This window comes from Furipterus horrens, unplaced genomic scaffold (genome assembly GCF_987537825.1).
Source record: "Furipterus horrens unplaced genomic scaffold, mFurHor1.1.pri manual_scaffold_6, whole genome shotgun sequence".
In the NCBI taxonomy this organism is placed as follows: Eukaryota; Metazoa; Chordata; class Mammalia; order Chiroptera; family Furipteridae; genus Furipterus; species Furipterus horrens.
In genome coordinates, this window is record NW_028327176.1 from 61,006,540 (window position 1) to 61,028,076 (window position 21,537).

At 39.4% G+C, this 21,537-nt stretch overlaps 1 protein-coding gene across 2 annotated transcripts in view; it reads left to right on the forward strand.

Annotated features, from left to right (window-relative positions):
• Positions 1 to 21,537, forward strand: part of CTNNA2 (catenin alpha 2) — a 1,309,400-nt gene that overhangs the window by 402,351 nt on the left and 885,512 nt on the right. For both annotated transcript variants that reach the window (XM_090281609.1, XM_090281608.1), the window contains exon 4: positions 3,217 to 3,383. In XM_090281609.1, the coding sequence (XP_090137735.1) occupies positions 3,217 to 3,383 (167 nt within the window). The remainder of the gene's footprint in view (positions 1 to 3,216; positions 3,384 to 21,537) is intronic.

Sequence of the window (21,537 nt, forward strand, 5' to 3'; positions counted from 1 at the left end):
ATAAGCTGATTAGTGATATGCTCATTGTAGATGGTAGCCTTTTTGTAAAGATATATTTTATTGATTATGCTCTTATAGTTGTACTAAATTTTTCCCATTTGCTTCCCTCATTTGGTACCCCCCTTCACTCCAGAAAAACCCTCCACCTCTTAGTTCAGGCCCATGGGTTGTGCATATAAGTTTTTCGGCTTCTCCATTTCCTTTACTATACTGAACATCCCCTTGTCTATTTTGTACCTCCCAATTATGCTTCCTAGTCCCTGTATCTTTACCTCTTTTCTCCTCCTTCCCTCTCCCTGCTGATAACCCACCATATGATCTCCATATCTAAGATCCTGTTCCTGCTCTAGTCGTTTGCTTAGTTTGTTTTTATTTTTGTTTTTGTTTTTGTATTTAAATTCAGTTGTTGATAGTTGTGTTTGTTGTTATTTTACTGTTCATAGTTTTGATCTTTTTCTTTTTCTTAAATAAGTCCCTTTAACGTTTCATATAATAAGGGCTTGGTGATGATAAACTTCATTAACTTTACCTTGTCTGGAAAGTACTTTATCTGTGTTTCCATTTTAAATGATGGCTTTGCTGGACAGAGTAATGTTCTTTGTAGGTCCTTGCTTTTCATCATTTTGAATACTTCTTGCCAGACTCTTCTTGTTTGCAAAGTTTCTTTTGAGAAATCAGCTGATAGTCTCCTTTGCAGGTAACTCTCTGCTTTCCTCTTGCTGCTTTTAAGATTCTCTCTTTATCTTTAGCCTCTGGCATTTTAATGTATTTTTTAGATTTTATTTATTTATTTATTTATTTATTTATTTATTTATTTATTTATTTATTTAGTTCTAGAGACAGGTGAAAGGAAGGAGAAAGAAAGGGAGAGAAACATCAATGTGTGGTTGCCTCTTGAATGCCCCCAAATGGGCACCTGGCCAGTAACCCAGGCATGTGCCCTGACTTGGAATCAAACCTGTGACCCTTTGGCTTGCAGGCCAGCACTCAATTCACTGAGACACACCAGCCAGGGCTGGCATTTTAATTATGATCCATCTTGGTGTGGTCCTTTTTGGGTTCAAATTGTTTGGGATTCTCTGTGCTTCCTGAACTTGTATGTCTATTTCCTCTGCCAAATTAGGGAAGTTTTCTTCCAGTATTTTTTTCAAATAAGTTTTCAATTTCTTGCTCTCCCTCTTCTTCTTCTGGCATCCTTATGATTTAGATGTTGGCACTTTTGGAGATATACCAGAGTCTTCTTAAACTTTCATTTTTTGAATCCTTGTTTCTTCATTTTGTACTGGTTGACTGTTTTTCTCTTATGTTCCAAATTGTTGATTTGAACCCTGGCTTCCTTCCCTTCACTATTGGTTCCCTGCGGATTTTTCTTTATTTCATGTAGTGTAGCCTTCCTTTCTTCCCATATGCATTTGCCATAATCATTGAGTTCTCTGAGCATCCTGATCACCAGTGTTTTGAACTCTGCATCTGATAGGTTGGCTATCTCCCTTTCGCTTAGTTTTTTTTTCTGGAGCTTTGATCTGTTCTTTCATTTGTATCATATTTCTTTGTCGCCTTAATTTGGCAACCTTCCTGTGATTATCTCTGTGTACTAAATAGAGCTTCTTTGATTCCCTGTCTTGGTATACCTGTTACATTGCAAGGGGAAGAGCCTTAGGTATTCATCAGTGTGGGGTGACCCAGTTCAATACTTGTGGCCCTGTATGTGGGGGAGCGTCAGAGGGGAAACAATGCCACTTACTCGCCACTTGCTCAGCACTCGCCCCTTTTCCAGTCACTTCACCCACTTCCCATATGCAACTACTGCCCCTCTAGCTGTTGCCCTGAGTGATTCCCAGAATGGGTGGGCTTATGTACATTCTACGACCATGGGGACCCTCTAAATGGACTCTCCTGAGAGACGGGCAGTTTCTTCTACTGTCCCTACCCCCCACTGATTTTCACAGCTAGAAGCTATGGACTTTATTTTCCAAGCACTGGAATTGAGAGCTGCATGGTCTAGCTTGGAGCTGGGTTGCTCCCCAGGTGTCCCTCCCGGCTTTTATTCCCCACACATGAATGTGAGACTGCTCATTCTGCCAGCTGTCATTGCTGCCTTGCCACTGCTGCCTTGCCTCCACCACATTGTGTCCTCTGCACCTGGCTCCCCAGCTCTGCCCTTTCTACCCATCTGGATGACTATTTCTTCTTAAATCCTTGGTTATCAGACTTCCATACAGTTTAATTTTCTGGCAGTTCTGGTTGCTTTTTTGTTTTGAAGTAGTTGTGATTCTTCTTATGGTTATGCAAGGAGGAGGCAAAGCATGTCTACCTACACTTATATCTTGGCCAGAAGTCCAGATGGTAGTCTTTTTTAAAACTCCAACAGCACAATATATTTTCTTGCTTGCCCTCATTTCTGTAGTACTTGTATAAAAGTATCACTGCAAGGGTTTAAATAACTCTAACATTAACTGAACAAATTACATTATATTCTGATCTGCCTGTAAAATGGAAAAAAGTGTGTGTGTTTTCTTTCCTTGTTGTTTTTCTTTTTTTTTAATTTTCCCTTGTTTCTTAGGATAAATTACAGGACACACAGGCTTTCAATGACATAATTAACTTTATTTAAATGATCTAGGTTTTGATTAATAGATGAGAATAATCATTTCTGTAAAGAAAATACTGAATGAATTGTTTTACCCTAAATGAAATAATCTGTCATATTACTTTAGTCTTCTGGTTTATTGAAGCTTTTACGCCCCTGCCTATGCTCTGCAATACAAAGCTTCATTATGCTTCTTTTAGTCCCCTCTACCCCCACTGGATACCCACCCCAGTGGGTTCAGGCTTTGTGCCTGAACCGTCCGTAGCCTCAGTGAGCTGCCTATTAGATATCATTGGTTCCAAGAGAAATGAAGAGTGAGAATGACTAACATAAGGCAAATTCATCTCAACTAATAGACAAATTGAATTAAGTATGTTTCTCTTATTGATACTAAAAACATAATTCCACACTCAGTGGGAAATGAGCACCTTGTTTTGTCCATAGCACCTGTCTACATGCACTGATGCATTTGACTCAAAAGGTCCTGCTGTGTAGGAAGTGGCAGAAATACTATCTGGTCATGGTAGTGTTGCAATGAGAACAACGATCGTCCATCAACAGGTCTTTAGGATTGCCAGCCTCTGAGCCTCCTGTCTACCCAGATGCCTCCTGTGTTTGTCTTTCAGGTGAGACCATGCGTATCGCCTCTTCAGAGTTTGCTGATGACCCGTGCTCATCGGTGAAGCGTGGCACAATGGTACGGGCGGCAAGGGCTTTGCTATCGGCTGTCACACGTTTACTCATCCTGGCGGACATGGCAGATGTCATGAGACTTTTATCTCATCTGAAAATTGTACGTATGTAGAAGTTACCAAAATTTACTTTATGTGGCAGCAATATTGACCACGTATATGACAGCACTGAACTGTATGAAAGATGTTTCAGTGCTCACTAGGTTACTTGGTCACTTACGCATGTGGTATACCTCTGAATTTTTCTAACAGTAAAATTATATTCAATGACATATTCAAAAAAAGTATAGAAGACTCACTTGTTTTCTTTTAAAACATAAAGTTTGGATTTCCCCCTTACAGTACAAAACTGCATTCATTTAGGCTGCAGAGGCAGAGCATGGTACACCTGCCTTGGCCCTGTCTTGAAATTCAGAGCCGTGCCGGTCCATGTGATAGTTAGACTCAGCCAACATCTGGATGGCTGTCCAAATTACCACCTATACCCATCGTAATATGGATCACAAGTTGGATCACATGTTGAATGTATTTTGTTATCTTCTCCAGCCTTAACCTTATTTAGATATATGGATTTTGAGCCTCTCTTTGTCTGGCAACAAAAAGGATTCCCATCACACCACACATAGCTAGACTCAATTTTGTCACACCACACCTGAAATTTGTCACACCTGGATTGGGTCTGTGGCACATATGTACCTCACCAACTTAGAATGCATTATATGTGCTTTGCTTATCATGTTTCCTTGTTCCAAATAACTCTTTTGTTTCTTAATGAAAGTGGAGTGTTACCCTGTTTACAAATTTTTATGGACTATGGGCCAAGGAAACATTTCTAGTCCTTGACAACCGGGCCTTTCTCTGTTTTCCTAGCTAATGACTGGTATCTATTGCAATCAATATGGTTCATCCAGTTGAACTAAGATGAACTTAAGTGCTAGGAATATGGATTCTACCTAGAAAGCCTCTATTCCATGACCTCAGTGGATCTTATCCCTAGATATCGGTACCAATCCTGGACTGATCTCAGGTCTTAGATGATGGGATGTGAACTATACACTTTCCTTTTTTGGGAACCCAGCCTATTGCCAGCTTAGTTCTCCTAGCTCTGGCCATTCGGGGCATATCACTTTCCCTATTAGCCAGCCCTCAAGGTCTCATTTTCTTTGTCAATGGAATGAACAATGAGGGGCAGGTGAGATGGGAAATGAATAATGAGAGTCTGCTCTCCCCTCACCTCCTATCTCAGGGTATTTCAGTGATTTCCAAAGAAATTTCCAAAACCACAAGTGTTTTCGGTCAAAAATATATTGGGCTGGATATTTTATCTGAGTTCACCCCAATAAAGCAGCCAAGATTTCTAAGTTAAGTATAAACTCTGCACCATTATGAAAAACCTCAGATTTCAGCCTCTCCAGCCTGAGTTCCATGTTCATAAACCATGAATCACTTTATGGTTTCTATTACTGGTGCCTGAGGAGCAAACAGAAACATAGCAGAACTTGACTGGGAGTTTTTCTCAGAATCTTCTCAGAGAATAGTTCCTCAAGAGCCAAGGAAGGGTTTGCAAATAGGGTGAAGTTCGCAATATGAAAAGAACTTTTACCTATTTCAGAGCATGTTGAGAGGAAGTAAACATTATGATTAACCATTTGGCTGCTGGAGTAAGACTATCTAGATGTAATCTTGGTTTGATGTCTACTTGCCTTCTAGCCATGTTGTAACACACCATCTAACTTCCTTTCATCTCGGACACTTTCTCTGTTAATATGGCCTAGTGATAGTTCAGCCCTCAGAGCTGTGGGAGGTCAAATACTGGAAATTCCTGTGAAATATGTACCAGAGTCTGGCACAAAGTAAGTGTTGGGTAAATGGTGGCTATGTTGTCACTATAAAATCCCTGGAGTCTCTTGCAGACTGCAGTGTGGGTTGGCTCTCCTCCAGCCCCACCTGCGTCATATGCTTCATTTAGGCAACACATAACTTTGTCCTCAAGTGTGTTGGAGAAAAAGTTCTGTCTTTCCCTCCCTTTCACCTACTTAGTCTTCAAAGGCAACAGTTTAAGATAGATCTTTCCCCACTTGGGCAATCTTCCTTTACCAGAGAGAGAACAGGACTGAGCCTAAAGAAGTTAATTTTACAGCCCATGTGTCATTCTTTTCTGCTGTGAAAGGCCCTGTTATGGTTCTTCAGGAATGAGTACAGGCTAAAAATCCTCCCTGAACTATCCCTGTATGGAGAGTGCTGGTGGAATCCGGGCCTGTGATGTGATGCAAGGGGCCAATTGCTGTCTGTAATCTTGCCTTTCCGCCCACCTGTTTTGACCAGTGCTGTTGGCTGATGACATCACTGCAGCCTGTTGTCATGTGGAGTCAATTGTATTCTCTCTCCAACACAGCAGATTAAAGGACATTAAGGGTGTCTGGGGGGGTGGGGTAGCTCAAAACCATGGAAAGGCCAATTTAGCAATATTAAGAAGTCTTGTCAGACTGTCAGTAATGAATTTAAAAATGAATTTAAAAATGATTGTACCAGTCTGCATTCCCACCAGCAGTGAATGAGGGTTCTATTTTCTCCACAATCTCTCCAACGTCTGTCTTGTTGATAACAGCCATTCTGACAGGTGTGAGGTGGCCTCTCATTATTTTTCAATTTGCATTTCCTTAATGGCTAGTGAAGTTGAACATCTTTTCATATGTTTGTTAGCCATTTGCATGTCTTCTTGGGAGAGGTGTCTCTTTATGTAACCAATACCACCCCAATAAATTAAATAAATTAAATAAATGATTGTAGACTGTAGACTACATGACACATTTGTTTTACTTGAAGTGCAGCCTTTGTAGCAAAGAGCAGTGGTAGAATGTTGCTCTCTTGTGGGACAAGTACAGAATTACAGTTTCTGGTGCTATTACTGAATTACTCAGACTGTGGTCCCTGGCATACTTCTGGTTCAAGTCAGTCATGGTTTCATATTATGGGGCTCCTCCCCACATCCCCCCAAAAGAGAACGTGTTAACAATTCTTCACAAACAAACAAGGTATATAATTCTTAGCATCATTTTTGTCATTTTCCATAGAAGCACATCCTCTCATCAACAAATAGGTGTTGTCTGCTAGGATCTATTTATTTGTTTTTAACTCAGGATCAAGAAAATGTATTTTGTATTTTAATGGACCAGGTTAGAATTATCACTTACAACTTTATCAAGGCTTATTCCAAAATAAAAATAAAAAGTTTCTACATAGCTGAGGAAACATAGATGATAAAAACATAGTGATAGACACTTTCTAATAGTAGTGACTCTATTTCCAGTTGGTTCCAAAGCTTGACTAACACCATTTAGAATCCTGTAGTTTCCTGCCATGGTGACCACTACTTCATGGCTATTTACCTTAAGCATCACTCACAATATTTTATTTTTGTCTTTTAGGCTGTGTGCCAAATTTTTATTGCTGTTCTTTCCAGATATTAATTTTTTTTCATTTCTGAGTAACTTACAGGAATGTAGAGGGAATTGCCTTCTTATCAGAAACTTATATTCATGTTTTTCCATCAATAATTCACTGAGTAGATGAAGAATTGTCAAGTTAGTCTGCTAAAATACCCACTTTCATTCTCTGCCCTGCAACTGGATAAGTAATTGTTGACAAGTTAAGTAATTCTGATCAAATATCATTTGCCCTCTAAAAACAAGAGTCAGGAGCTCTGCAGAGGTGGTGCAATTTGGCAGGGTCTCTGCATTGTTGCTTTAATTATATTTGAAACTTGAGTTTCTATGGCTGCTAATGAGTCAATCTCTTCATTTAACATTGGGAGGGAGGGAGAGAAGGGATAAGTAAGGAAAGGATTTAGTCAAAGAATGTGTATAAATTACTCATGAACATGGACAATGGGGAAGGATATGATTGTGGGAGAAGGGGTGGGCTGGGTGGGGGAGAGAAATGGGGGAAAAATGGGACAAATGTAATTGAAAAACCAAAAAAAAAAAAAAAATAGATGTTAGAAAAAAAAAACAAAACATTGGGATATGCTAGTTGTCCATATTATGCTACTTGTTCTCTCATGCCTGTATTTGTGTGTGCTTTAAGGTGGAACCCTATTTTGAGCATATTATATTAAGGGGTCACATAACTGCATATGGTTTCTGCTACTGTACGTGTTTCAAATTCAGAAGGCTAGTCATGGAACAGTGAGAGACATAATTTAAAGCTGAATTATCACCAAAATGGGAATTTGTTGTTCCTAAGAAAAGCTTAAGTACTCATTTGCACATCAGACATCTTTAAAAATTCCTGAATGGTAATTGCATTTATTGTTGAAGTTGCCTGTGAGTGATTCCCTTGCCAATCACCTGGTGTGTCTGCAATCAGTTGACGTTGTGTGTTAGGCTGACATGTGGCACTTCATACTTTTAAAGGAATTCTGCATTATAATCAATGATGAAAAGGGATATTTATTTCTCTAGCTTCTGAATGAATGTAATCAGATTATATTGTCAGTTTTTAGCATTGGTGATAGCATTGCACATAAACACATCTAGACATACATGTGTCAGAGAAAATAATCACCTTTCTTCCTATCCTCAGACTAGTTCCTAGAATAACAATGTCCTTGATTATCTCACAATGTCTGTCTGTCTTTAGTGAAAGTGGAAAAAAAGATAGAAAACTGGAACACCTTAGCCAACTTCTCAGGAAAGGCAGATTTTCTTAGGGGCTACCAAGAGCCAAATCTGTTTCTGTCATCCCATTGTTTGGTGTCATTGATGAGAGAGGATGACTTTAATATTACCTGTGCTTTTTGTGAAATCAGCACCAAATATTCTTGTGCGTCCTCAGTAACTTAATTTTTCTCAATATTCTTCCATTTAGTCCTGCAGCTCTAATGTAGCTCTTGTGTTTGAATAATAGTAAACAATTGGTATAAAATATCCTTGTCTCTGTCATAATGGTAGAAATTACTGCCCAGTGTCTTAGTATATCTTTTCTATCTGAGCTATCTTGCAGTTGAGTTGTTCAAAATTTATTTACGTATTCAGTTATCCTTTCAAAATATAGTTATTGGATGCCTACTCTTATTTAACCAGGTCTTTAAAAAGGGGATATATTGGCTCACCAAACCAAAATTCAATAGGCTATAGCTTCAGGCAAGGCTTGATCAAGGCTCTGTAGGCTCTTTTCTCATAGTTCCAAGATAGCTGCTAACTATTCTCAGCATTACATGCTCCTAGACTAAAGATAGTGAGAAAGAGGAAATTCTCTTCCCTGATAGCACACATAAAAATTCCACAATCTTAAAAAAAAAGAAAAAAACATTCACAATCTTGCTAATTCTATTGGCCTCAGAATCAGGTATATATCTTTGAGTTAATTATGTAGAGGGGGAATGGGATGTGCTGATTTCTTAATTTCCTCAGCATGTTTTCTTTTCCTTACCATCCCCCAAGCCAAAATTGAGACAAATTCAACCAAAATGTGGTGTTGGTCAATTAAGGATAATATGAAGAAGGGTGATATGACTGGGAGTGAGATGTCTGAGGACTGGGTCTCACTGAACTAAAGTGGATTTGCCTTTCCTTTACCCATTTGTTTGGACCACATTGAATAGGCTGAGGTCACAGGCCCAAGCCTGAAGCTGGGGGCTAAGGGTAGAGGGTGATTGGAAAGCAGTTGGCCCCATCAAAGGAGCTGGGGGATTTACCGTTCTGTCCAATAATGAGTGAAACTACACAATAACTTGAGTGGGGAAAGTTAACTCTTAATAGCAGATTAGAGTAACAAGGGACTAGCTAGTAATAGGAGAACTCTAAGGAATATAGGGATGGCAGCTATGAGGAGTAGCCACTTTCCAGGGGACTGAGGTAGAGCATTCTGGAGAGAGCCTCCATTTCTCCTCCTACCCAGGGCTGAAATCCAGATGTCGTTAGTTCACTGGAAAACAAAGTCACTCAGGTGCCACACAAATGAATGGAACTTGCTGGAAATCTGCTTTTTAGGATGTCAAGGGAAACTACTCATGGAGACAAATCATCCTTAAGGTATCCCACAGTCACCCAGGGCCATGTTGAGTGAAACTGCTGGCCACCTTCTGTTTGACACCATACCCACCCCCCAGCTCCAGCAGAACCCACTGAGGGAGCACACTGGAACCAGAAAACAAAACTCTTTCCTTCTTTGTTGCCTGTCTAGCACTCTCTACTGACAAAGCTTAACATCAAGCCAACAGGGAAAGAAATGCTATTTAAAGGGCCCAGTCAGCCCTGGCCAGATGGATAAGCTGTTTGGAGTGTTGTCCTCTACACCAGGTTGCAGGTTCGATCCCCTGTCGTCTCATACAGGAAGGAGCTCATCTATGTTTCTCTCTCACATCGATGTTTCTCTGTGTGTGTGTGTGTCTCTCTCTCCATCTCTCCCTTCCTCTCTCTCTAAAATCAATAAAAACATATACCCTTGGGTGAGGATAAAAGATAAACAAACAAGTAAAAAAATAACCCAGCTATGTTTCCACAGAGCAGTCAGCAAGTGTGAGTTTGGATTTGATAACTGGCTCAGAGAAGGAGTGTTTTACTGCTCAAAAATGTGGTGCTCTTGCCATACAAGGAAGATGGATTCAGGTCAGGCAAAATACTTTAACTGCAGAAATCTTCACAAACCAAGGAAAGCATTAAGGCATGAGAGCCAGAGAGGGAATTTGGGGTATTCACAATAATGTCATTGATTCTGTATTGATGAAGCATTGAGAATCATCTGAGAAGTGGCAGTAACAAAGTTGAACAGAGATACAGGTTGTAAAATGTCTTGGATAAGGTGATAATTTGTTTAGACTCTTATGTATGCATTATGGGGAGCCAATGAGTAATTCTAAGTATTAGATTTGTGATTTAGATGAATATATTTGGGAGCAATGTGGAGAAGGAATTAGAAGAGGAGAAAGCCCAAGCAAGGAGATGTTAAAAGAGGATTGACATTATTCAGGCCCATGAATGGAGGACAAGCTGAGGAAAGGCAATGGCAGTGTGTATTGTGGAGAAGGGGTCAATTTTAGAGCCATTAAGGAGGTGGAATGACAAGAACCTGGACTGATCGGATAGGGCAAGGCACTTCATGAGTCCTCATATCAGCTGATCAGTACCATCCAAGCCAAAATTCCATCAGCTTTATAAGCTCATTATTTCTGTGAAGCTGAGGCAGCATAGGAGTTAAAAGTATGAACTATGAAGCAAACAATCAAAACCAGGCTTCTACACTCACTTGCTGTGAGACCTCTCAGGCAGGATGTACCACTATTCTGACCTCAGTTTCTCCTCTATAAAATAGAAATTTTAAAAAGGACTAAATTAGATATATGTACATTGTTTAGAACAACGTCTGATACATATTAAGTACTCAATGATGCTGGGTAGTGTCGTTTTTCTTGCACAACCTGAAAATAACTACGGGAATATATCAAGCTCTATTATCATTGTGCTTTATACAACATGGCACTTTAAAAATAAATGACACTAGAGTTTAATCATTCTTGTTTTCTAATGAAATTTTTTTTCACTTGTTCAACAAAGAAACAGAAAATGTAATCAAAGTCAGCTTCTCTTTAGGAGGCCAAAGGATAAAGTATGATAATGCTGCAATACCCATGGTCAAACCCAGATACATGGCTAAATGAGTAATGTTGTTAAATGTTGAATCTAATATTCATTCATTCATTCACTTGGACAACTCCTATTTCTAAGAAATTACTGTTCTTTTAGCTATAAACCAAGAATCTAAAAAGAGAATTGCATATGACTTATTGAATAGTTTCATCAATGTCACTTGAAATTCAATCAACTGGTGTCATTGTAGGACCCTGGAATGAGGTCAGTCTGCCCAAACAGAAATGATTATCTCATCCTGACCTGAGTGGCTTAGTTGGTTGGGTATCGTCGTATAAATTGAAAGGTTTTGGGTTTGATGCCTGGTCAGGGCACATGCCTAGGTTGTGGATTTGGTCCCTGGTTGGGGCACATACAAAAGGAAACCAATCAATGTTTCCCTCATACATTGACATTTTTCTCTCTTTCTCTTTCTCTCTCCCTTCCCCTCTCTCTTAAAAAAAAAAAAGATGATCACAACAGGAGTGACTTAAAGCACTGGCTTGCACAATAAATATCAATAGGAGAATCAGCTCACACTATCTAGGAGGGGAGGGATCAGATTCCTCAGTTCAATACTACTGCCTTCCCCATATGCCTGCCTAGCTCCAATAGGTGCTTAATGAGTATTTAATAAATAAATAAGTTCTCAGATTGCTTTTTTTATATCCAAGTAAATGAGAGCAATTTAAATCGGGAAAATTGGAGGTTGATTTAAGGGGTCTGTCTCAAACAGTTTGACACAACTGTAGACTAAATAATAGTGGCAGGCAGGATTGCTTTAGGAATAGAAGTAAGGGTGGGATTTGAACAAGCTCTGTGAGAAGACCTGGATTTTAAGAGTTGAAGTGACAAGCCCTGAAATTAGTGACTCTCTAAGTCCACTAATTAGGGAGGAAATTCTAATATTTTTTGTAGAAGTTTTAGTCTTTTCAACTGTACCTATATGCAGGCTCCTAATACTAAGGACAAGAAAACCCAGCTGAAAAAGTGTTCTCACTTTGGTACAAGCCCAGCCTGGCTGTGGGAGAGAAACAGCTAGGTGGTCCAGATGACGACGGTGTATGTAACAAGAAAGGCTATGTCAGCTGTCTCAAAGGGCTTCTGTTTATTGGGAACACTTTCCCAATTCAGGGTCTGGAGTCTCCTAGACCTCTCCTTACCAGAACACCTTCGCCATCAGCCTTGCCCTCTCCTCAGGGCCATTTCAGCAGCCTGCCGCCCATTCCTGGCTGCAGTGTTCCTCCACTGCCTGCATGCCCTGTCATCTGCAGATATTCCAAGAGTAAGATGAAGCCTTTCTTCTTTAATATCAATTAGGAAAAAAGTTTCTCCTTAGGTAGACATTGTGCAGCAGCAGGTCAGTGTCTCTGTTTAAGGAGCTTCTAATTCAGGCCAGGTACTCTGCTAAATATTTGCTACTTATGTTTCTTTTTTAATGTATAATATGCCTGGTTTATTTGGGGAAAGGGTAGAGAGGAAGTCTTTGGCTACCATTTCCATTTCTGTAACATTCTTCGGTCTATTCAAGTTCTCTATTTCTTTTTGTATCAATTTGACATTTTACGTATTTTAGAATTTATCAATATCATATAAATTTCAGATTTATTAGTGTAGAAAGATTCATTCTTTCATTTCCAACTTTATGTATCTTATTGTTTAAATTGGCTTTTGTAGATAGTGTTGAATCTTTTAAAGTTCAATCTGAGAGTTACTGTTTTCTAATTAGAGCACTTTGCCCATTTCTAATTACCATAGTTTATATTAGACTTAGTTGGCCATGTTATTTCATATTTTTCATTCATATACCTCATTATCTTCATTTTTAATCTCCTGTTAAGTCTTACATCAACCTCTTGTAGTGTGTAGACACTATCTTATTTTATTAATAAAGACAGTAAGCATCAGAAAGGTTAAGTCGCTTCCCTAGATCACAGAACTAACAAATGACAGAGCTGAGATTCAAACACAGACCAACCTGACCCTTAGCCCTCCTCGGCATTACTAACTTATGTCCATCATTGTGGGTCCCATGTAGATGTCAAAAGCTTTTGGGAAAAATTCCTCTTCTCTGTGTTTGGCATATAGAAGTCAATGTCCTTTCCCCAGACACCCCGAAAGAAAGAAAAAAAGATCATTGGCTCTATTCAAAAATAAAAACTTGACTTTATATTAATTTTGATTTCTCAGAAGTGCTCGGTGACTATCCTTCTCCATTTTGTTTCTTTCTTGACCATGTTCCTTCAACATTCTTTCTCATCACTTCTTATTCTCTCTCTGTATTATTTGTAGCTGTCTAGTAGCAGTGTGTCTATCCGTTGTCTGGACTGTGGTCCCATTGGCTCCATTTCTGTGGTACCTTGGATGGGCTCGGAACCATTATTCTATATAAGAACTTTCCAGTAGGTGACCTCTCATATCCTTCTAGATTAAAATTCAGTATAATTAAGTCCTTTTCATAGACAGACACCATAATTGGTGTTTCTTTTTTTTTAATGTATTTTATTGATTATATTGTTACAACAGTTCCAATTTTCTCCCCTTTACTCCTCTCCACCCAGCATCTCCCTCCCCCAGCAATCACCTTCCCAAGTCCATAACCCTGGTTCGTAAAAAATGACTATCCCCCCTCTCAGATATTAAGACCCCTTGTAATCTTGTAAAGGACAATGGGCGAAGGTCTCAAGCTCCTCTAGCTGCTTCAAACTGGACATGGTCGTCGTCCTACCTACCCTTGGGTCCAGAAAACCCTAATAATAGTGGGGGTGTGGAGGGGAGGGTGGCCTTCCCACATGGGGAAGGATCATGCAGACTCCAGATCAGTTGACTGTCTCTGGACAACGGCATGCTTGGTTTAACAGGCTGGCATCCTTGTTGTGTTCTGGGGGCAACAGATTTGGCGAAAAGGGTTAAAAGACATCATTCAATCCATAATTACTAGATGAAAAAAGGCAGGGATTAATTTTTTTTAAATGTATTTTATTGATTATATTGTTACAACAGTTCCAATTTTCTCCTCCTTGCTCCCCTCCACCCAGCACCCCCCTCCCCCAGCAATCCCCCCCAAGTCCATACCCCTGGTTCGTAAAAATTAACTATCCCCCCCCCTCTCAAATATTAGGACCCTTTGTAATCTTGTAAAGGACAATGGGCGAAGGTCTCAAGCTCCTCTAGCTGCTTCAAGCTGGACATGGTCGTCGTCCTACCTACCCTTGGGTCCAGAAAACCCTAATAAGAGTGGGGGTGTGGAGGGGAGGGTGGCCTTCCCACATGGGGAAGGATCGTGCAGACTCCAGGTCAGTTGGCTGTCTCCGGTCAACGGCGTGCTTGGTTTAACAGGCTGGTGTCCTTGTTGTGTTCTGGGGGCAACAGATTTGGCGAAAAGGGTTAAAAGACATCATTCAATCCATAACTACTAGATAACAAAAGGCAGGGATTAATTTTTCAATGTTCCATATTAGGGAAAAAAAAAAAAAGGCTTCTTTGTAAGAAGGTGTGCTAGGCACATCTCACCTGTCCAAAACCCTTTTGCCCATTATACTTAGTTTGGGCTGAGGGAAATAGTTTAGGTTTTCCCCGTCTCAGACCTCTGGGCCTTTTCTGTCCAAGCCATTAAGATAGAAAAGAGGAACCAGTTTTAAAGTGAAGCCCACAGACCACCCCATTCTTCACCAACCCAGCCATTTAGTTCAGCCAAACCGTTGACTCTCAGGAGGCAGCGCTGCAGAGAGGATTAAGTGAGGCTTATGCATACAGACAATCACTCAGGTAATGCGATCATAGGCTTATGTCCTTTGAAAAACAGAAAACACTTGTTAATTTATGTAACATAACCCACAAACAAGTCTCTAAATCTGTAAGACTGTCTTATTGGGAAGACATCCAGTTGCAAGGCACTTGAAATTCTATTTGCCTGCAACTTGAATATCTTTGATGATATCACAGACATGGTTTAATTTTCAAGTGAAACCATATTTTAAATGAGAAGAAACTTTTAAGATGGGTAGTTGCCCTATTTTATACTCTACTACTGATCATTGTGATTTTCCTTGAATAATGATTTTTCTCCCTAAGGTTACCCTCCTTGTCTTTAAGGGGACTACATTAAGTCCATTTTTAATTTATCCTGTTCATTTGCATAAACATAACAAGAGCAGCAAATGATCACTTATGATCTTTAGTTCTGCTTTGCTGGAACTTAACCAAGGAATATTTGGGGTGACCCTCAGTCTGTTCTTCAGGGCACAGAAGCTGAGCCACATAACTGGCATTCATCCTTGCCTGTACACACCTGTCCTTTCCAAGTCTTTCTGGTTTTTCTTTGTGCCTTAAGGTCCCTTCTAGCCATCTTTCAGGAAAACAACCTTCGTTCCTTCCCTGGAAAGATTGCTGTGGACCGCACAACCAACCATGGTACCAGGCCTTTTATCTCGTGGGCTTTTATTACCTTTGAAAGTCATTCCCAGTTCCTCGGGGTTTTTTGGTAACAACCTGAGCCCAAGTATGTCTCCTTTAGGCTTGACATTCCAGTCACAGACTTGGTCAAAAAAAAAAAAGAAAAAAAAAAGGAACTTCTATTAACAACTGGTCTTATTAGTTCTATGCAAAGAAACTTATGTCATTACTTACTTGTTTAGAATGCCAAACTCTGGAGGGATCAAATAGGGAGAAAAATATACAACGTGAAGGAAAATCTTTGTCCTAATATTCACTGAACTGGCATCTCCATTATTCATATTTTCTTTTTTTTTTTAATTTTATTTTTTGGTTATTCAATTACAGTTGTCCCATTTTCCCCCATTGCTCTCCCCTCCCAGCCCATCCCTTCTCCCACAATTATATCCCTCCCCGTTGTCCATGTCCATGAGTCATTCATATATGTTCCTTGACTAGACCCTTCCTTTACTTATCCCCCTTCTCTCCCTCCCCCCTCCCCCCTACTGACTACTATTCTAGTCTTTGCCTATTTAGTTCATTTGTTTGTGTTGCTCTTTAGTTTCCTGTATTGGGTGATATCATATGGCATTTTGCTTTCTTTGCCTGACTTATTTCACTAAGCATAATTCTCTCTAGTTCCATCCATGTTGTCACAAATGGCAGGAGTTCCTTCTTTCTTTCTGCTACATAGTATTCCATTGTGTAGATGTACCACTGTTTTTTGATCCACTCATCTACAGATGGGCACTTAGGCTGTTTCCAGCACTTAGCTATTGTAAACAGGGCTGCTATGAACATAAGGATGCATAAGTTTATTTGAATTAGGGTTTTAGGATTTTTCGGGTATAATCCTAGCAGTGGAATCACTGGTTCAAATGGCAGTTCCATTTTTAGTTTTTTGAGGAAATTCCAAACTGTTTTCCACAGTGGCTGCACCAGTCTGCATTCCCACCAGAAATGCACCAGGGTTCCCATTTCTCCGCATCCTCTCCAGCACAAGTTGTTTGTTGATTTGTTGATGATGGCTATTCTGACTGGTGTGAGGTGGTGTCTCATTGAGGTTTTTATTTGCATCTCTCTGATGGCTAGTGATGTTGAGCATACTTTCATATGTCTATCGGCCCTCTGTATGTCTTCTTTGGAGAAGTGTTTGTTCAGGTCCTTTGCCCATTTTTTAATTGGGTTGTCTGTCTTCTTGGTGTTGAGTCATATGAGTTCTTTATATATTTTGGAGATCAATCCCTTGTCTGAGATGTCATTGGCGAATATATTTTCCCATATGGTTGGTTTCCTTTGCATCTTGCTGATGTTTTCTTTAGCTGAGCAGAAACTTTTTAGTTTGATGTAGTCCCATTTGTTTATTCTTTCCTTTATTTCCCTTGCCTAGGAGATATATCAGTGAAAAAGTTGCTACGTGGGATATCTGAAATTTTCCTGCCTATTTTTTCCTCTAGGACTTTTATGGTATCACGGCTTACATTTAAGTCTTTGATCCATTTTGAGTTTATTCTGGTGTATGGTGTAAGTTGGTGGTCTAGTTTCATTTTTTTGCATATCCCTGTCCAGTTCTCCCAACACCATTTGTTGAAGAGGCTCTTTTCACTCCATTTTATGTTCTTTCCCCCTTTGTCAAATATTAGTTGACCATATGAACCTGGGTTTATTTCTGGGCTCTCTATTCTGTTCCATTGATCTATATGTCTGTTTTTATGCCAGTACCAGACTGTTTTGATTACCGTGGCCTTGTAGTATAGTTTGATATCAGGTATTGTGATTCCTCCTACTGTGTTCTTCCTCAAAATTGCTGTGGCTATTCGGGGTCTTTTTTGGTTCCATATAAATTTTTGAACTATTTGTTCTAGGTCTGTGAAAAATGTCATTGGAATTTTAATAGGGATTGCATTGACTCTATAAATTGCTTTGGGTAGTATGGACATTTTAATGATGTTGATTCTTCCCATCCATGAGCATGGTATATGCTTCTATTTATTTGTATCTTCTTTAATTTCTTTCTTCAGTGTTATGTAGTTATCTGAGTACAGGTCTTTTACCTCCTTGGTTAAGTTTATTCCTAGGTATTTTATTTTTCTTGTTGCTATGGTAAATGGGATTTTTCTTTCAGTTTCTATCTCTGAATTTTTATTGTTGGTGTAGAAAAATGCCTTTGATTTCTTAATATTGACTTTGTATCGTGCTATTTTGCCGAATTCACTTATTAGGTTGAATAGTTTTTTTGTGGAGTCTAAAGGATTTTCTATGTACACTATCATGTCATCTGCAAATCATGACAGTTTTACTTCCTCTTTTCCAATTTGGATGCCTTTTATTTCTCTTTCTTGTCTGATTGCTGTGGCTAGAACTTCCAAGAATATGTTGAACAGGAGTGGAGAGAGCGGACATCCTTGTCTCGTTCCTGATCTCAGGGGGAATGCTCTCAGTTTTTGCCCATTGAGTATGATGTTGGCTTCAGGTTTCTCAAATATGGCCTTTATTATGTTGAGGTGTGCCCCCTCTATTCCCATTTTGCTGAGAGTTTTCATCATAAATGGGTGTTGTACTTTATCAAATGCTTTTTCCGCATCTATTGATATGATCATGTGGTTTTTGTCTTTCATTTTGTTTATGTGGTGTATTACGTTTATTGATTTGCGAATATTAAACCATCCTTGCATCCCTGGGATGAATCCTACTTGATCGTGGTGTATGATCTTTCTAATGTGTTGCTGGATCCGGTTTGCCAATATGTTGTTGAGGATTTTAGCATCTATGTTCATCAGCGATATTGGCCTGTAGTTTTCTTTCTTTGTTGTGTCTTGACCTGGTTTTGGAATTAGGGTTATACTGGCTTCATAGAACGAGTTTGGGAGTCTTCCCTCTTCTTGTATCTTTTAGAATAGTCTGAGAAGGATAGGAGTTAGTTCTTTCCTAAATGTTTTGTAGAATTCACTTGTGAAGCCATCCAGTGCAGGACTTCTGTGTGCTGGGAGTTTTTTGATTACTGCTTCAATTTCACTAGCTTTTATTGGTCTATTCAGACTTTCTGCTTCTTCTTGATTCAGTTTGGGAAGACTATAGGTTTCCAGGAATTTGTCCATTTCCTCTAGGTTGTCAAATTTCTTGCCATACAGTTGTTCGTAATAATTTCTTATAATCCTTTGTATTTCTGTTGTATCAGTTGTGTGATCTTCTCTTTCATTTCTGATTTTATCTACTTGGGTCCTCTCTCTTTTTTTCTTGATGAGCCTGGTTAAAGGCTTGTCAATTTTGTTTATCTTTTCAAAGAACCAGCTCCTACTTTTGTTGATCTTTTGAATTGTTACTTTAGACTCTGTCATTTAATTCTGCTCTGATCTTGATGATTTCCTTCCTTCTACTCGATCTGGGTTTTGCTTGTTGTTCTTCCTCTAGTTCTTGTAGCTGTAGGGTTAAATTTTTTAATAGAGATTCTTCTACCTTTTTTAGGTAGGCTTGTATTACTATGAACTTTCCTCTTACTACTGCTTTCGCTATATCCCATAGGTTTTGGGTTGTTGTGTGTTCGTTATCATTAGTTTCCATAAACTTTTTGATTTCTTCCTTGATGTCATTGTTAACCCATTCATTATTTAATAGCATGTTATTCATTCTCCATGAGTTTGAATGTTTTTGAGTTTTTTCCTTGAGGTTGATTTCCAATTTTAAGCCATTGTGATCTGAGAAGATTCTTGATATAATTTCAATTTTCTTGAATTTATTGAGGCTTGTTTTGTGTCCTACCATGTGGTCTATCTTTGAAAATGTTCCATGTGCACTTGAGAAGTATGTATATTTTGCTTCTTTGGGGTGAAAATTTCTATATATATCAACTAAGTCCATTTGATCTAGAGTGTTGTTCAGTGCCTCAATATCTTTGGTGTTTCTTTGCTTCGATGATCTGTCCATTGTTGACAATAGGGTGTTAAAGACCCCTACGATGAGTGTGTTGCTGTCTATATCTTTCTTGGAGTCTTTCAAAATTTTCCTTTTATACTTGGGTGCTCCTAAGTTGGGTGCATATATATTTATAAGGGTTATATCTTCTTGATGGATTTTTCCCTTAAGTATTATGAAATGCCCTTCTTTGTGTCTTTTTATGGACTTTGCTGTGAAATCTGTTTTGTCTGATATAAGTATCGCTACCCAGCTTTTTTTTCATGTCCATTTGCTTGAAATACTTTTTTCCATCCCTTTACTTTCAGTCTGTGTAGATCTTTTGTTCTAAGGTGTGTCTCTTGTAGACAGCATATATGTGGGTCATTCTTTCTAATCCATTCAGCTACCCTATGTATTTTAATTGGAGCGTTTAATCCATTTACATTTAAGGTTATTACCGATAAGTACTTATTCATTGTCAATTTTCCCCTTTGTACTCGTGTTCTTCTCTGTCTCTCTCTGTTTCTTTATCTTCTTAGAGCAGACCCTTTAGCATCTCTTGCATTGCTGGTTTGGTGGAGATGTATTCTTTTAGCCTTCTTTTGTCTTGGAAGCTCCTTATTTCACCCTCCATTTTGAATGAGAGCTTTGCTGGCTATAGTATTCTTGGTTGTAGGCCTTTGTTTTTCATTGCTTGGAATATTTTTTGCCATTTCCTTCTGGCTTGTATTGTTTCTGCTGAGAAATCTGATGATAGCCTTATTGGAGCTCCCTTGTATGTTATTAGTTGTTTCTCTCTTGCTGCTTTTAGGATTCTCTCTTTGTCTTTGAATGTTGGCATTTTAATTATGATGTGTCTTGAGGTGGGCCTGTTGGGGTTCATCTTCATTGGGACTCTCTGTGCTTCCTGGATTTGCGTGACTCTTTCTCTCCTCGTGTGAGGGAAGTTTTCTGTAATTAGTTTTTCAAAGAGGTTTTCTACCTCTTCCTCTTCTTCTTCTCCTTCTGGAATTCCAATGATACGGATATTGTTACGTTTCATGTTGTCCTGCAGCTGTCTTAGAACCTCTTCAGTCTTGTTCAGTCTTTTTCCATTTTGTTGCATTGTCTGGGAGTTTTTGTGTACGTTGTCCTCCAGCTCACTGATCCAATCTTCTGCTTCCTCTTGCCTGCTTTTAATTCCTTCTACTGTGTTCTTCAACTCAGAGATCGTATTCTTCATTTCCTCCTGGCTCTTATTGATAGCTTCTATGTCCTTTTTCATGCTCGTGTAATTCTCTATAAGTTCCTTGTAGTTTTTCTGGAGTCCCTTGTAGTTTCCCTGGAGTTCTTTTTAGTTTCCACTGAGCTCATTCAGCTTCTCCATAATCCATGTTTTGAATTTCGTATCTGATATTTTGCTCCCCTGTATTTCATTTAGCACTCTCTCTGGGAATTCTACCTTTCCTTTTGATGGGGGGTTGTTTCTCTGTCTCCCCATTTTTGTGATTCCTATTGTTTGTTGGTGCTTCTTAGAATGATCTGCTCTTCCTGGATCTGCCTCTGATAGCGTCAGATCATGTACCAGACTGGCCCTAGGCAGCCTATTGGAGACTTCCAGTGATCTACTGCCTTTGTCTCTCTTCTTTAGTTGTTAATATACTCAATCTGAGATTGGTCATCAGACTTAAGGACCGTGGGTGTGGCAGCTTAATTCCTGTAGGCAGGGCTTTTATTTCCCCTTAGTATGACTCCACTTGGAGGGGAATAGTCTGTCTGCTGTACTGGGGCTGAGTCAGCACTGGCTGGTCCTGGGAGGAGGTTAGTGTAGCTTCCACTTACTCCTCTGCCCTCCTGGGTCTCCGTCTGTGTTGTCCTTGATGATATTTCTTTAATCTGTCTGGTTGTATTTCATCTACTTTTTGGTGGATCTTTTTCTCTGGTTAGTTGATTGAGAGTCACTCTGCCACCTTGTCTTGAGATCTTTTGTGGAGGTGCTGCTAAAACGTAATCACGCAACCCAAGCAAGAAACCCACACCCTCCAATATCTCCCCCAACTACAATCTCACTATAGGCTGCAAATGAGCCTGTGTTAATATACTTGTGGAGATACCGGGAGTCTTATTTCATAGGAGAAACAGAAAGGAGTTGTTTTAAATGAAGGAAGGGTAATTTTTGAGTCAGTCACTCCTCTCCGCATTCGTTCCTGGAATCTCTCCTTAACAGGAGCGAGCTGAGAACACTGTCCCTACTCTGCGGCCATCTTCCGCCTCTCTCTCTGGTGTTTCTTTTCAAAAGAACTTCATTGAATTAGAAACC